At 28.9% G+C, this 16,607-nt stretch overlaps 1 protein-coding gene across 2 annotated transcripts in view; it reads right to left on the minus strand.

Moving 5' to 3' along the window:
- Positions 1–3,076, minus strand: part of LOC105109154 (dentin sialophosphoprotein-like protein) — a 12,065-nt gene extending 8,989 nt beyond the window's left edge. For both annotated transcript variants that reach the window (XM_011003764.1, XM_011003763.1), the window contains exons 1-4: positions 2,880–3,076; positions 2,352–2,459; positions 1,010–1,593; positions 398–749 (exon numbers count right to left, since the gene is read on the minus strand). In XM_011003764.1, the coding sequence (XP_011002066.1) occupies positions 398–749; positions 1,010–1,593; positions 2,352–2,375 (960 nt within the window). In that variant the 5' untranslated portion in view covers positions 2,376–2,459; positions 2,880–3,076. The remainder of the gene's footprint in view (positions 1–397; positions 750–1,009; positions 1,594–2,351; positions 2,460–2,879) is intronic.
- Between the last annotated feature and the right edge of the window lie 13,531 nt (positions 3,077–16,607).

The following is a 16,607-nucleotide window of genomic DNA, read 5'->3' on the forward strand; positions in this document are numbered from 1 at the left end:
CACCCCCCCCCCCCCCCAAAAAAAAAAAAATATATATATATATATATATATAAAAAAGGGGGAATCTGGATAGCAACTCTAAATCAAAAGAAATTTTCCCTTCAGTGCAAAAGAAATTTTAATTAGTGAAAAGAAAAGAATATTTAATGAGTTTCCCTTTAAATATATTATTCCCCAAACACTTTTGCAATTGTGATGGGAGGTGAAACATTGAAATTGAACTCTTACTCAACTAAAGGCTCCATCAAAACTAACAATTCTACACATGCAAGTCAAACTCCCCACCACAATCTTAAGTAAGCCTCCATCCCGAATAAGTTCAGATCAGGTGATATCGGCTAAACTAAACAGAATTGAAAAAAAGATATTTTTCAAAAAACATGAAGACTTCACCAACCTTGTCCTTGAGTACCAAGTCATCCATACTTGCAGATTTTGTCTCTGGCCCATTCAGAAATGTTAAGTAACCAAGAGAAGAATGGTCAACAGCACTGGAAGTCCTGGAGCTTATTTTGTCATCTGTGAAAATGCTTTTCTTGTTGGAATCGTAGACTGAAGGGTCATCACTGCTTAGTTGTGAAGCTTCAGGATGTTCTGATACACTATCCAAAGCACTTGCCTCAGAATTTAAGAACTTGGAGCCCAGATTCAACACATCATCAGATCTTTCAGTGAAATCAGAAGATGAAAACCAGCACAAGTCATCTTCATTGCTCAGACTCCCCAACCCAAATGTTGAATCACAACTTCTGCAAGATAAACCTATAGATATCATGCAAGAGTACACGTGTCTGTGTGTGCAAATACATACAGATGTATACATCAACTCTTATGCATATTTACATGCTCGTGTGTGTGCACATGTCTTTGTACTCAAATAGATCATACAAAACTGTATCACTCATAAAATGAATATATTTAATTATAGAAATTGCAAACAATTCCACCAGTAGTGTGAATTTTCAAAAGTAGAGATGACGATGATATAGAAGGGGAAGGGTTGGACTACCTAAACATCCTATCAACATCATCAAAATTCCCTATATCATCAGGCCACCCGTAATATAAGGGATCACTGCTTTCTTTGTCTTCACGGTCATTATCAAAGAAGCTGAGATCATTGTCTGTCTTTGAAATGTGACTGAGTGGATAACTATACAGGTTATTATCAACTGCAGAACACTTTTCATCTGATGTAGGATCACTGGCACAGAACTCACCGCCAACTGAATCAATATTCCCATTTTTTAAACAATGACTGGACATGCTTGTTTCTTCAGATCTTATTGTTATAAAGTCCTTGACTGCAACACTATCTCGTGAGGTAGGAAACACACCATCAGGTGTGTTAGACCACGAATCCTTTTCTAACATTGTATCCTTCTTTACCAGAGTAGGTAAGCTAGCTTCCTCCTCTTCCTGAGTGCTATAGGTAAGTGAATCATCTTCATTATTCGCAACATTAATTATCTTACTTTCAGGTTTCTTTTGCTTGACGCCCTGAGCTACAAAGTGATCTCCGTATTCATGACCAGGATGAGGTACTATGTGATCATCTCTCACACTGAATTCATCCCACAGATTATCTTCAAGCTGCCATAGATTATTAGAAACACACTGTAGCCATCAGTATCTTCATGAGAAACACGATAAAAACACATAGAAAATAGAAGTTGATAATTTGGGATGAGACAAGAACAAAAACTGAAGATTGCACTGCATTCAATTATTTATTGGCAAGAGAAGACATGCATATTATCAGGAGCATTATCAGACGTGCATATCTTCATGAGAAACACGATAAAAACACATAGAAAATAGAAGTTGATAATTTGGGATGAGACAAGAACAAAAACTGAAGATTGCACTGCATTCAATTATTTATTGGCAAGAGAAGACGTGCTTATTATCAGGAGTATTGACCCAATAAAAAGTGAGTGAGATGATTGGTCTTGATCCCAATATGAGACCTTCTTCACAAAATTAATGGAACTTAGAAACTCTACGGTAAGGATAGTATGATTGCTGCAAATAAATTTAAACCCGCCAAAATAAATAAATAGCTATCAGTGGTTAAAAAGGGTATGTTTTCACTCAATATTTCAGGCCAAAAAAAAGTCCCAAGAAAGCCAGAAAGGCTGTGATTCTGAGTACGTTAATAGATTACCAAATGCAGACAAATCCGTCCTAACCAATTGTTCTAAAACTGAATAGTTGAATATTTTTTCTGTTTCGCATAATGGGCTTAACCTGAAACAACATACAAGAATGATCAAATACCACAAACACACATAAAGGCATCACAAAACTATACTATTTGCAAAAACAATTAACCTCAAAAGAATCCCTACCTCATACATGCACAAAAATGACATTCCTCCACAATCACCTACCCACCATTGAAGCCACACACAATTTCATTATATGATGTCATGTTCTTCGTTGAAAGTTAATGCCCCCTCCAAAAAAGAAAAGAAAAACTAACAGTCAATTTCTTGTATTCGAGTCAGAAGAGAACTAGATTCTTCACGCATCTTTTTCAAACAAGAACTCAACAAATTAGAATCAAATACTTACAGAAATAGCATTAACCTAACCAGTTTGTGGCAGAGAATTGATCAGGGATTAGTCTTGCTTTACTGGTTACTCAACTAAACGCAAATCTTTTCTTTCTGAATCCAATATATAAACATACCAGAGGAATTTCTCGACTCTTTTTTAATTACTATAATAAAAAAAATATCAAAATTCCAAAAAAAAATTCTTAAATCTAAAACAAACATAATAATTGGACTGTTACTCTTCGTTTCTCACAAATTCTCAGCAACCAAACAAGCCATGAACCACAGACCAAACGGATCTCCCAGAGTAAAACTCACCTAAAAAGAATCCAAGTAAACGAAACCTTCCTCCTCCTCCTTTACTGCAAGACTTAAACCCTAATCGAATCGCAGCCTCTGATTTCCAGAAGTTTCTACACAATTTTTCTTCTTCTTTTCTAGTATTCTACACCAGACCGCACACTCTCTCTCTCTCTCTCTCTCTATCTCACTCTTTCTTTTCTTTTTGGTACAAGAACAAATTTTTGAATTTTTTTAGTGGTTAATATTTTTTTAATTTTGCTGGGTGAGGCACGTTCTGACACGTGGGTAGGAGATCAAAACAAGAAAGCGTAACCGATATCAAAATAGAAAGCAAGAATTCGTGGACGAGAGCAAGGGATGAGATCCAATCACTTTCTACCAGCCCATTGGTCCACGTAGCTCTCGCCTACGAATCCCTCCACACATGTCTGGGACCAATCCTTTGCCCCGAATATTTATGCCCTGCACGTGGCCATGCCCACTGACGTCACTTTATAGCAGAGTACACGGGAAAAAAGAAAAAAAAAGGAGCCGAGGGTTCTCTGTCTCTGGTTTCAAATAGTGGTTTCTTCGTCTCTAATTTCAAAATGTTTTTTTAATCTTTTTTTTTTTATTAATAGCCCTCAAAACTTACTTTATTATTTTCTAAATTAGAGTTTTCTTGCACTGATTTTATCACTCAATCTGATTATTCTATTTGATCAATTATTTTCTGAAGTGGGTTTTTTTAATCTGCTTGAAATTTTGATTCCATGAGTGATCATGGTGGTCTCTCGTGCTGGTGATTTTATGAGCATTTGATGAAGATGATGGCCATGAGAGGGAAGGGAATGATGGAAATTAGGAATGAATAAAACTCAAGTAAGACTCCATTCATATATTCTATTTCTTTCATTCTTTTTGTTTCAAATCTTGGAATTTAAAGAATCTTCCGTAGCTGAAGTACTTAACTTTTTGCATGACTCTGCACATATAATGGATGTTAAAGTATATTAAAATGGCGTTACCGTACATCTTCTCATGGTATTTTTAATTTTTGTTTTGGTCTTCTGACTTTTATTTTGCATCGTTCAGTCCTTTTTAACTCAAATCAACACTCAATTACATTTTTTTTTTAAGAGTGAATGGTTAAATTAATAAACAGGAAACTAAAGTGAAAAGACGGGTAGAATAGAAGGTGGATTTGAAATCTGTTATTATTCATTATAGTCCCCTATATTTTTCAGCTATTAGATTAATCGGTCCCTTTAATTTTTTAAAAATCAATGTTGACATTGAAATTTATTTTTTTTATTTTTGAATCTTTTTTTATGAGAGAGAGAAAGGGAGTTATTAAATTTCAGCATAAAAAGAGAAAGTGGACACATTGGTGATGATTATGACCATCAAAACAGTTGATTTTTGTGGCAAATAGTTTTATATAATGAAGGGAGTTGAAATGAGATTTTTATTTTTACCTTGAACATATCTTAAAAAAAACAAATATAAGCTTGAAAAGATTTTGAATTTTAGGTTGATTTTGGATTATTTTTTTTTGTCAGGTTTTTGTATTTTAAAAGGCCATAGATTCATGTAACAAAGTTTTTAGAGTGTTTTCTAGATGATTTAAGTCAAAAATAGGTTTTTTTATAGAAAAACTCTGGGATTTATTTTTCCAGCCACCACAATGGTTGGATTCCAAGGAATCCAAGATGATACGTCGGCTATTAATATAAGTGACACATCTTTTTTAAAAAAAAAAAATTGATTAGGACTCCACCCCTATTAACTTTTAAAAAAATAAAGGCACGCGTGCTTGTGCTTAATCTAATAGGCCCAACATGAGTTGTTGTTTAATGAGCCTAACTTGTCAAGCTCAATAATACTTGACTTAATTTTATTTTTTTTATTAATGCCTTATTTTCTATGTATTTTGTAAAATATTTTTTTTGTTTTTGTTTTAATTAGTACCTATTATGTTTGATTTTTTTGCTTATTTAGCCTTTTTTTTAGATTTTGATTATTTTTTAATGATACTAGTTGTGTTTAATATTTAAAGAGGTTGAAATGATTCATCTGTGATTTTTTTTCAAATTCTATATATATTAATTTTTTTAAAAAATAAATGCTGGTTTTTTCATAATATTTTTAATATGTGCAACCTTACATAATATTTTTTTTCTTTCATTGTATTTAATAATTTAATATGTGTGTGTCGGTTTATATTACAAATTTATTTTGATTAATAAATTCATTAAACAAAATTGGATAAATTACCTGTTTTGCAATATTAAATATCTTGATATATATTTGTCTCTTGATTTTTTTAGTTTTGTTTTTTTTATATTAAGGCAGTTATTAAATATCGTTTGTTGATTATTTTTCTTTATTTATTCATATAATGGTTATTGATTTGTTTAGTTAGATGTGTACATAAGTTTTTTATTTACATTTGGGAGTTTGTTTATGTTGAAAAATTCTGCATGTTTGATTTTTTTTATTATGTTTTGATGTTTTATATTTGATTTTTATTATTATGATTTATGATATCTTCTCTTAACCCTTTTATGCTTGATTCATGATTTTTTTGTTTGTTTTTTGAGAAATTGCTCTAATATATGTGGAACCTCTTTTAATTTTAGATTTTTTTTATTCATTTTAAAATTTTGATATCACATTAATATTCTTTTTAACATTGATAAAAAAAATAATTTGTCTCGTAGAATAAATTATTTAGTTCAAATCTAAACAATAATGGATGTCTGCAAACCCTAAACCTATATTAACAGCTTGCATATATGATAACCAAATGATAAAACTATGTAACTAGGATTTTATGGATTTCTCATACAAGTAGATTAGAATCTTAGTTCACTGGAAGCTAATATTTTATAGGGTATTTTTTGAAAATTTTATAAGGCCTTTTTGTTTTTTATTTGTTGGCTTGTGGGCTTAGAAATTAAAGAAAAAATAAAGAGTTTGCAGAAATAGAGGTTTGTAGGCCATAGAAGTATGAAAAATTGAAACTTTAAATTTGGATATGGATTCTTTTTTAAAATTCTGAAACTTTATGGTGTTAATTATGTATTGATCAAAAAAAAGCCTATGAATTACAATAACATTTAAACCAAAATGCATTAGTTAACACATGGAAACAAAATAAATTTGGATAGCGAAACACAACTTTTCTTGTACTAATTAGTTGATACTCATGGCAGATTTTCTTTCTAAAATCCCAATGCTAATCACATATATGATCTTGTAGCTTATTCATTTATAATTTTGTTTTTAATCTAAATAATCCCAAATCTAAACTTGTTAATCTATTTGTTCTTTATCTTTGTATTTATTAAAAAGTATCGGTGAAAATAATCATAAAAGATATTACAGTTATAAATTTTGAATTGGCATGGAAATTGTAAAGTTCAAGCTAAAAAACATATACAAGGATATTTGTGATTTATACTGCCCAAATTGCAAATTTATAAAACTTGTTTCACCTTGAGAATATATTTCATAACTCAATTTTGGATCCCCTCAAAATTATTTTAAATACATACAAATAAAAAAAATCCAAGAATATTTTTGGGACATGAAGAGATAAGCTCTCGAGTTGCAACATACCAAAATAACCAAATTAAGATATTTTAACACGATGAGCTAACAAAAGATTAAAAAAAAAAGGTGGAGATTAAAATTCAACTTGATCAAAATTAAAGGAATTGATTAAGTTTAAGGACTTAATTAAACTTTTAATGGGTTTAATTGGCTTAACTAGAGACCTAATTAAAAAAAAATTAAATTTAAAAGTCAATTTGGCCACAATTGGAATAATTAATTAAGTTAAAGGACTTAATTTAACTTATAATAGTTTTATGAATTCAATCAAGCACTTAATTGAAAAAAACCAAGTTTGAAGGCCTAATTAAAGTTAACTCACAAAAAATTAGAAAGACTTTGGACATTATTTAAACTTGAAAAGGCTAAATTGGTGGAATTAGGGGTTCAATTGAAAGCAAGTTAAAGACCACAGGCTTATTAAGAGTCATATTGAAGAATTTCAAAACCAAAGACCAAAGTGCATAAGGTGTATAAGTTTGAGGACTGAAATTAACCAAATTATGGATATATTTAAAGAAATTAAAATTTTGATAGTTAATAAAGGTGAAATTGCATAATCTAAAATCCAAAAAACAAAGGGCAAAGGATGATCAAATTAAAGGATTTAAATCAATGTTTCTTGGGTTGTAATTGCTAAAATTGAGAACTTTAGGATCAATTAAGGATTCATATGCTTAAATTAGAAAGACAAGGACTAAACTAAAATTTTCCTGCAATCTTATTTTAAACACCCTAATTTTTAGGATTTAAACAAACAACACGTCACTCAGACTTTAATGAAGAAACAAGTGAAACGTCATTTGGTCTTCTTATCATCCCATTTAGTCAAGAGGGTCGATCGAGTTTTCACTTTCAGGCGAATGAACATGGCATCTTTGACCACCTCACAAGCTATAACCACTAATCAACTTAGAAACATCTCCTCTACAAGGATCAGCTATCATCATCACATGTTTGTACCTCATGACTCAATGAATTTAACAATATCTTGTCTATGATCAACCGTTTTTACATTGACAAATTCAAACTAATTAAGAGCTCACATTCCAATTAATGAATTTGAAGTTTTAAACCTCTAAATTCAATGTGGTTTGTTCTTAATGACATATCTGCATCCCCTCTAAAAGGTTTAGGTCAATAAATGATACATTTATGACTTAATATCCACAGTGATATTGATAAAGTACCTAACTTAATCATTTATGATTGAAGAAAAATTCATCGTGAAAGAAAAGACTCCTAGGCTATTCTCTCATGTGTAATTTTGGTTTTTGGAAGGACAAAAAGGCACCAGACACCTCCTATTTTAAAAAGGAAGGTTTTAAAATAAAAAGAATAAGAATCTTCCTTGACAATCTCTTAGCAAAAAACCATCAGAGTTTTGAAATTTTTGGTATTAGTTTGGTTATAAAAGAACATTTGCTCTTGAGTAGAGGATGAGGGTTTTTAAAGAGAAGAAACAGAAAAGAGAAAGAGAAAGATTAAAGAAAATTAAACCATTAAAGTTTCTTGATAACAAGCCCATAAGGTATTAATAAGAAGTGGAAGGAAATAGGTAAAAGGTAGAGTTTGTGAGTACAGGATTGAAAGAAAAAATACAAGAGATCTCCGGCTTGAAGAAGAAGCAAGAAATGCCTAATAAATGAGGCAACATTATTAGACAATGTATACCTCTAACTTTAATGAGGGTGAGTAACTCAATGAGCACACTCCCTCCTTTTTTATTTTATTTTTTAGATTTCTGCCTAAAATATTTTTTAGGCATCGTTTAAAGTTATTTATCAATTTAAATGCAATAAATGCTTGTTTTTAAGATGTTTAATTATGTCATCAATCATCATGTGCTTTCAAGTTTTGTTTGATGTCTATTTTGTCCTTTAGAGTTTATGATTAAGTGATGAATGATAGTTTAAAATGTTGTTTTGGCATGATTTAAGGCTTAATTAAATCAATAATATCTTTAATGTAAAATATGTCAGAGTGTGATGTTGTTGTTTTAGTTGATCTTGAGCTGTTTTTTATAGCATAGTAAGTTTACTTGAACTATAAACATGACATTTAAGGTTAGGAAAGGGGGAAATAAATTAATAGAACAATGTTTATATATAAATGAATGTAATTTTTACTACTTATTGGTAATTGGTTATGCTGGCTTTACTACTATTTATGGATTCTTACTGTTTATAATGGTTCGAACAAATTGTATTTAGCATGTTTAATCTATATTTGCAATGCTTTGGTCCATTTTCATGGTTTTATGCTTTTTTTTTATTGGGTTTTAGCATTTTGGGCATTTTGAATTTGTGTTCTTCAATTGAAATTTAGATTCCCTCATAATCTGATATTTTTGTTTTTCTTATAAGCTTCGGTTGAGTCTCATACCTATGTATGAGTGTTCTATGCTATTTTTTATTCCTTTTATTACATGTTTTGGATCAATTGATCCTCAGTTCTCTTTAATGCCTAGGTTAGGGGTCATGACTTTCAAGTTTGATTTGTTGAAAATAAAAATGTATTATTACTTTTCAACACATAATTGTGCATTAGTTCTTCATTTTGTATACTTTTTTGCTTTTTATTTTGACATGATCTAGCCTATGTTTTTACTTTGATTTTTGGGTTTCGTCATTGATTTCTTGGTGTTCTTAGCTTAGATTCACACAAAAAACTCTTTTTCATTCTTTCCTTTTTGTTTGTGGGTTGTGTTTTTGGGCTTTAACTAAGAAGCCCAACCTATATGGCTGGGTTGAGCCCATTCCAAGTTTAGAGTATGGTTTGGTTTGTACAAAATTTTACAAAGAAAAAAATGCATTTTTTTTTATCCTTGGGACGTGTTTAGCAAATACGCCTTAGGAATTTTCAATATTTTTTTTGTTGATTTGTTTTTCTTATTTTGGTAAATAAACCACAAATAATTTCTAAAAATTTTGAAAAAAAATCCAAGGATCATCTTAAAATTATTTATGGGTCCTTCACATATTTTTCAACCATTTTATTTAATATTTTGGCTGTAAACTTACATTGTAAGATACTAATCCGATATTAAATATACAAAAATTTATAAAAATACAAAAATCCAACATTTCTTATTTAAAAAGATACAAAAATGTGTTTTTGTTTGTATGTATAAGACAAAATTCTAAAAATTTTCATGCATATTTTATATAAAAGATAAATTATATTATTATTATACTTTTGTTATGAGAGCATATCTCTATAAATTGCATGTAATTTTTCATATGGTAGAGCATCCAAATAGTTGGATATTTTCAAGATGAATTGGAGGTCGAACTTGAAAAACTAGAAAGGAGCTGAATTGAAAGAATAACTTTTTCAGCTAACAATAACAACTATTTGATTTTTTGATTGATTTCAAAGTACCTTTTTAGCTAAAAATAAGATGTGATCATATGAATAACATATACTTGAATGTTCATCTAATATAAATAGCATGGATGTGATCATTTTTTTTAAAGAGTTAGCTAAAATGGTTTTTTAGGTATTTTAGCTAAAAATTTAGTTAGAAAATAAAGAGCATGAATGTAGATGCTCTTATCCATTACTAGAAGTTTGTTAGTGGTTTTTTTTTTTTTAGCAAAATACCTTAGTGGAAAAAATTAACACTAAAAATTAAAATTAAAAATAGCAAAAACCTAAAACTAATTATGAAATTATTGCACATCTACTTATATATTATTATTCAGTGGATCCTTATTATACTTTCAATTTGCATATTTTTCTCTTATTTTTTTTTTGTTTTCTTTTCTTTTTCTTTTTGTCCTTTTATTGATAGGTAATCTGAAGATTTTTTTTATTAATATTTAATTTTGGTTTTTATTCCTAATGATTGTAGATTTGCCACCTATTCATGCCATTATTTTTTAATGACATCTTAAACTAGCATTTTCTATGGTTGTAAGGTGCAATGCTTATGCATTTAATGCTAACAATTTCTTATTAAGTAAAAAATATGTCAGTTATTGTTGATTTGATTTATAGTTTGATTAGATTTCTAATAAAAATTCTTAGGTTTATCATGAATTATATTATGGTGACATGTACGGTTTTTAGTCTTTTAGGATTCTAGTTTCCTCTTTCTCACAAATAATTTTTTTGATTTTTTTAGTTTTTGTAAATGCTTTGTTTTTTATTGTGTTATTGCTTGCTACATTGGTTTATATTCCTTAATAGGAAAGGTATTGTTCTTCTTTTATATTTTAACCCTTTATGCCATATTCTTTGTCATTTGTTGTTACAAATATTTGGTCTCAAAACTAGGTCTTTATCTATTTGGTTCTCCCTTACAATTAGCTTCTATATTTGACACGACCAAAAGATTAATGTCTCTTTCTAAGTGTAGAAGTGTCGTAGTAATAAATAAACTAGGAAGACCGATATCGAATCACAGGAATGTTAACTTTATAAATTATAAATAATAATAATAATAAGTTAAAAAGGACTTTGAGATGTAAGAGTAATGTGAGGATTAAGCAATGATAAAAACAAATGTCAAGGTTAAAGAATCCACTAATAATATTAAAAATAAATGTAACATAAACTCTTTTTATTACTCAACTGGAAACCACACATAAAAGAGGTTTTAATTAGATGATTTATCATTAATAGCTCATTATACATTGTTAACATGAGCATATTAATTATCTTATTTAATTAACACCAATGCTTTTAAATATTATCAGGAATTCATGATGCTAACTTATGTTAACAATAAATCAAGTTCCTTTCATAGCACAGGTATTGGTTATACCATACAGTTGGCTATGAAGGATCAAAAATTTATTATATCAAGTTTTATAAAACACAAATCTAGATCAATCATTTAACAAGTAAGATATTAATAATTAATAAAATAAAAATAATAAGACATGTTAATAGCAAACTTTCTTAGATGTAAGTATTGAAATCCATATTGAGTTTATATTATACATATTCTAACATCATTAGTGAAACCTTTTCACCTTGACATATTAAACTTTGCTAAACATTATGAAAAAGAGAAATATAAATAAATAAGATGAGAACATCAATATATAAGTATATTAAAGGAAATTAAAGGCATAAACAAGATATTAATGAAACTATAACATAAATAAAACTAGAACATGAAAACTATAAAGAAAGAAAGCAAGCAAGGAAATGATCTTGATCTGAAAACCAAGATGCCTAAATGCATGGCAAATGCCTTCTTTTAGAAGCCAAAATTTGGAACTATTGATTTGATAACTAATTGTTGAGTGGGTAATCTCCTCTTGACTTTGTGGCAATCCTTATCTTCTTGCCCGACAAAAACATCATTGTTAACATCAGAATTTGAATAGATTGTCTTTATAAAAGTTCTAGGAAATTATCTTAGCTTTCCAACAAAAAAAAAGGATCATTTGGACTTCTAGAACTTGAGATATGGGCTGAACACTGAATAATATCTAGGCTGCAAGACAGATTTTGACTTTTCCATTGTTGCTATAATTTCAACTTGAAAATGATCATTTTGAATCTTGGTCTCCTCATGAAAGTTTTAGGCCTATGTCTTAGTATATGGGGGAGGCAACCTTTAGTTAATGGGGAGTGTGTCAATAGCTGTATTTTTAGAAAGTAGTCAAGTTTTTGGGATCGTCCCCAAGGCTTTAGTCAAAGGGGACATCATTGAAAACACAATTGAAAAATTACAGGTCTCCACAATGTCTAATTAAATGAATGCAATGTTTAACCATGCTGGCGCCTTTATTGCCTTACTAGGTGATCTGGACACATTGGAACAAATATTTTATATTTTCTCTTCGGTCCAATTGCACACTCACCATAAACTCAGAGGTCTATTAAATGTTAAAGGTTTTTATAATAATTTATTGTCTTTTCTTAATCATGCTATAGAATAGAAATTTCTCATATTTTCGGCATGACAAAACATAATCTCTGCTGCCACTACTGAACAATTGATTGACCAACTACAATCTTTCATCCCTGTAATTGATCCATGTATGAGTCGCATAAATTGATTAACTAAGAAAAGTTGTAAAAAGTTTATATTGAATTTAACCCTTCGTTTGTGAAACCTTGTGTCTTTTGGTTTTATTAATAACATATTATTTTGGTTTGCTATTTTTTATATTTGTTTAAGTGTGTTTAAGATTTATTGGTGTTCCCTATTTCAGGTGATGTTTTTTATACTCTATCTTTTTTCTTTTGGACATTGAGGACAATGTTTCGTTTTGGTTGGGAATAGAGGGTAGCAGTTGATATTAAAAAATAAAAGTAACTATGTTTTCTATTTTATAAACCATTTGCAAAACTGTTATTATTAGAATGATAGAGTAAATGAGTCATTTTATTAAAGGGACTTTTGAGATATATCCTAGTAAACATTCTTAACAAGATCTATCAGAATACTTCTTGAAATATTCAGGTTTACAAACTCTCGCATTGTTATTACATGATTCTACTCTTATACTGATTTAACAAGTATTCTTCAATCTTCATTTTCACACACATACTTTAATATATGATTGTTGGTTGCATATTGGATCATTACATTTTTTATGTTTTTTTGTTAAAAGTAACAACTAAGGAAAATGAATATTATATAATTTACAAAAAAAATAAAATGATAATATTGATTATAATGAAAATATAGATAAGTTTGGTTTTGTAGCCTTCCTAACCTAAATAATTAAGCTTAAAGAGGTGTTTTAATACCTAATACCCTAAAGTCAACTGACTTGGAAGCTATTGGCTTATTGCTTGTTATATGGGTTTAGGAGAAAAGCATAACGAAATCAAACATTGCACTATCTATGTATTAGTATCTACAACCCGAGTCACTAAGCTTGAAGGGGTGTATTCACACCTAATGCTTTAAGACTAAATGGTTTGGGAATTATTAGCCTAAAGCTTGTTACATTGGTTAAAGATGCATTGTTTTTTAAGTTATATGTATATATATTAAAAAAAAAAAAGAAAAAAAAAATAATCCCAACCCAAGGAAGTTGACCTTAAACATTAGAACAAAAGTTTGTTTTCTTTCAAGTAAAGACCCATAATTATGTGTTGATATATTGAGCATAAAAGAAACGTTTATTATTATCTTGTTAAGAAGTATGAAACAAATATATAAATTTAATGAAAGTTGAATGATGAATGTCTTACTTTGTGGAATTTGCAAATTGTTTTTTATTGTTAACGTTTTAATTACCAGGGACTAATAATAAGCTGGTTGGGGGTGTGATTAGTAATGAAAATTACATTCTCATTAAAGCTTTATATCATCATATTGCACTTAAAATATCATTAAATTCTATAACTTAAGCATGTTTTATAATAACAAGTCTGTTAATATAAAATAACTTTAATTTATGGTAAATATTTATTTTAAATACAGGCATATCTCTCAATTTAAAAAATTAATTGATGTGATTAACTATTAAAAGTGAAAGGACAAAGAAAAGGTCAAGCTTAGAAAAAAGATGTTGATTCAATTCAAACTAGAACACTATTCAATCATTGGGTCATATCTAGAGCAGTAGATCTTAGATTTTAGTTTGGTTTATATGGTTAGAAAACTAAGACATAGGCCTAAAACATTTATGAAGAGTCTAAGACTTAATTTTACCGTTTGGAAGTCTAAATTTTAGCATCGAAAGAGAAGTTTGAATCTGTCTTGCAGCCTAGATACTATTTAGTGTTCAGCCCATATCTCGACTTTTATAAGTCCAAATGCATCGATTTTTTTGTTGGAAAGCTGAGATAATTTCCTAAAACTTTCATGAAGACTGTCTATTCAAATTCTGATGTTAACAATGATCTTTTATTCAGACAAGAAGATAAGGATTGTTATAAATCAAGATATAGCCACCCACTCAATAATTAGTCATCAAATCAATAGTTTCACATTTTAACCTATAAAAAAAGGCATTTGTCATGCATTTAGGCATCTTGGTTTTCAGATTAAGATCATGTTCTTGCTTTTTTTTCTTTATATTTTTGTAATGCTTAAGTTTTGCTTTCATTAATCTCTTATTTATGTCTTTCATTTTCTTTACTATACTTATATAATCATGTTCTCCTCTTGTTTATTTATGTTTATCTTCTTCATTATATTTAGCTAAGTTTATTATGTTAAGGTGAAAAGGTTTCACTAATGGTATTAGGATAAGTATAATATAAACTCAATACGGACTTCAATACTTATATCCTAAACAACTTGCTATTAACATGATTTATCATTTTTATTTTATTAATTCTTAACATCTTGCTTGTTAAATGATTAATTTAGATTTGTGTTGTATAACATTTTGTATAACAAATGTTTGACACTTTCATAGTCAACAATATGTTATAACCTATACTTGCACTGTGAAAGTGCATTTTTGATGCAATATAGCCAAATTCTCTGCCATTTCATGATTTTCAACAACCTTTTCATTTATCATTTTTATTTTAATGAGTTTTTAAAAATTAAAGTTCTGAAAAAATAGTAAAAAAGTAATGACAATAAAAGAAACAAAAAGCTTAATGAGCACAATAATACTTAAGGATGATATAAAGGACTAATATGAACATTTCTAACCCCTTTCCCAAGCAATTTAAGAATGATAAAAAAAAAAAACAGAGAGAGAGAAAGATGTGGAAGGTTATAGACTGAGATAGGAGAAGAGAAAATAAAAGGTAAAAAGATAGAATATAGGATAAGAATTAAAAAAAAATATAAGGTAGTGTAAAAAAAAGATGGATAATAAAGGGAAAAGGAGAAAAAAATTGAGTTGAAAAAAGAAAGAAATTTTTGTGCAGGGAAAAATAGAGAGAAAAAGATAAAAGAGAGTAAAAAAAAAGGAATTGTGATAGCCCTCCCCTTTCATTTTTCTCGGCCATTAATGCAACAACCACCATTATAAACAGCGTTGCTCACCCCAGCACCATTGACAGCCCATCCTTCACACTATAGCCATTATCCTTACCAATAAAAACTCAACGCCCCATGTAGACAACAACAATGTCAACTAGGTAGCCATCACCACTTTTTTAGTCTACCTGAACTAGCCTACTTCTGTAAACCAATACTTCACGATGGGGCTGGGATGTAGGTTGCAACATGTTTATTTGGAACATAATGGCTTAGCCTCATTATTGAAATTTTTGCATGTGTATATGTATGTAAATATTTATTTTCAAATAGATAATAAAAATCAATATCGACAAGTTTTTATCAAGTTAGAGTCATGATTGTTTTATCAAACATATATCTTTTAGTTTTTATAGACTGATATAGGCCTAACAATTAAAAAAAATTGAAATAAAGTAAGATTTTAGGAAGTTATTGAAAACTTTTTGATGAATTTAAATAGGCAGAATGTTTATTGACTTTTGGGTTAGAAATTTTAATTTTTTCTAGTAACGATAATAAATTATAATGGAAAAAAATAAATTAATAAGAAAAAAGGTAATAATTAGGGGAAAAAGTCCTAAAAATTTAGTTGAGAAACATTAAAATTTTTTATAAATTAATATACAAAAATACTAGTGATCGAAAAAACTACAAGGAATAAAACAAATTATTAAGAAGGGGAAATTCTATAAATAATGGCAAAATAACCCCTTTCTACTTTAAAAGAGTTGGTTAGCCTCATTTTTTGAGAAGAATAGCTTGATCTTCATTTTTGTCTGAAAGTTTTGAGAGATTTCTTCTTATTAAAACATGTTAATTGTATGTTTGATAGATTATAAAGGGAAAAGGCAATTAATATGTGAATTTAAGGGAAAGTCTAAAAGATAAAAAGTTAGAAGCATGAGAGAGAAACATAAGGTTTTAAGGGAGAAGAATTAAAAGACGAGAAACCTACAAGAAGAACCATAAATTAAACTCAAAAGCAGTTTTTAATGTGTTTCTCACCAATTATTTCTTTTTGTTTTGGATTTGGGACAATTTTGGGTGAAAACTTCATTTGAAGTTAGGGTTTTTGAACAAAATTTAGAGAAAAATATGTTTAAATGTAAAATTGTTATAATGACATGGAATACATGTCAGCTAGAGTAGAAATTAGTTAAAACTAAAGAAAAAACAACAAATGGTAATGATCTTTAAGGATGACCAAGGTACATGTATTGGGGGGAGAATAAGAATTTAGTGGA

The sequence above is a fragment of the Populus euphratica genome, unplaced genomic scaffold, assembly GCF_000495115.2.
Source record: "Populus euphratica unplaced genomic scaffold, PopEup_1.0 scaffold207.1, whole genome shotgun sequence".
Lineage (NCBI taxonomy): Eukaryota > Viridiplantae > Streptophyta > Magnoliopsida > Malpighiales > Salicaceae > Populus > Populus euphratica.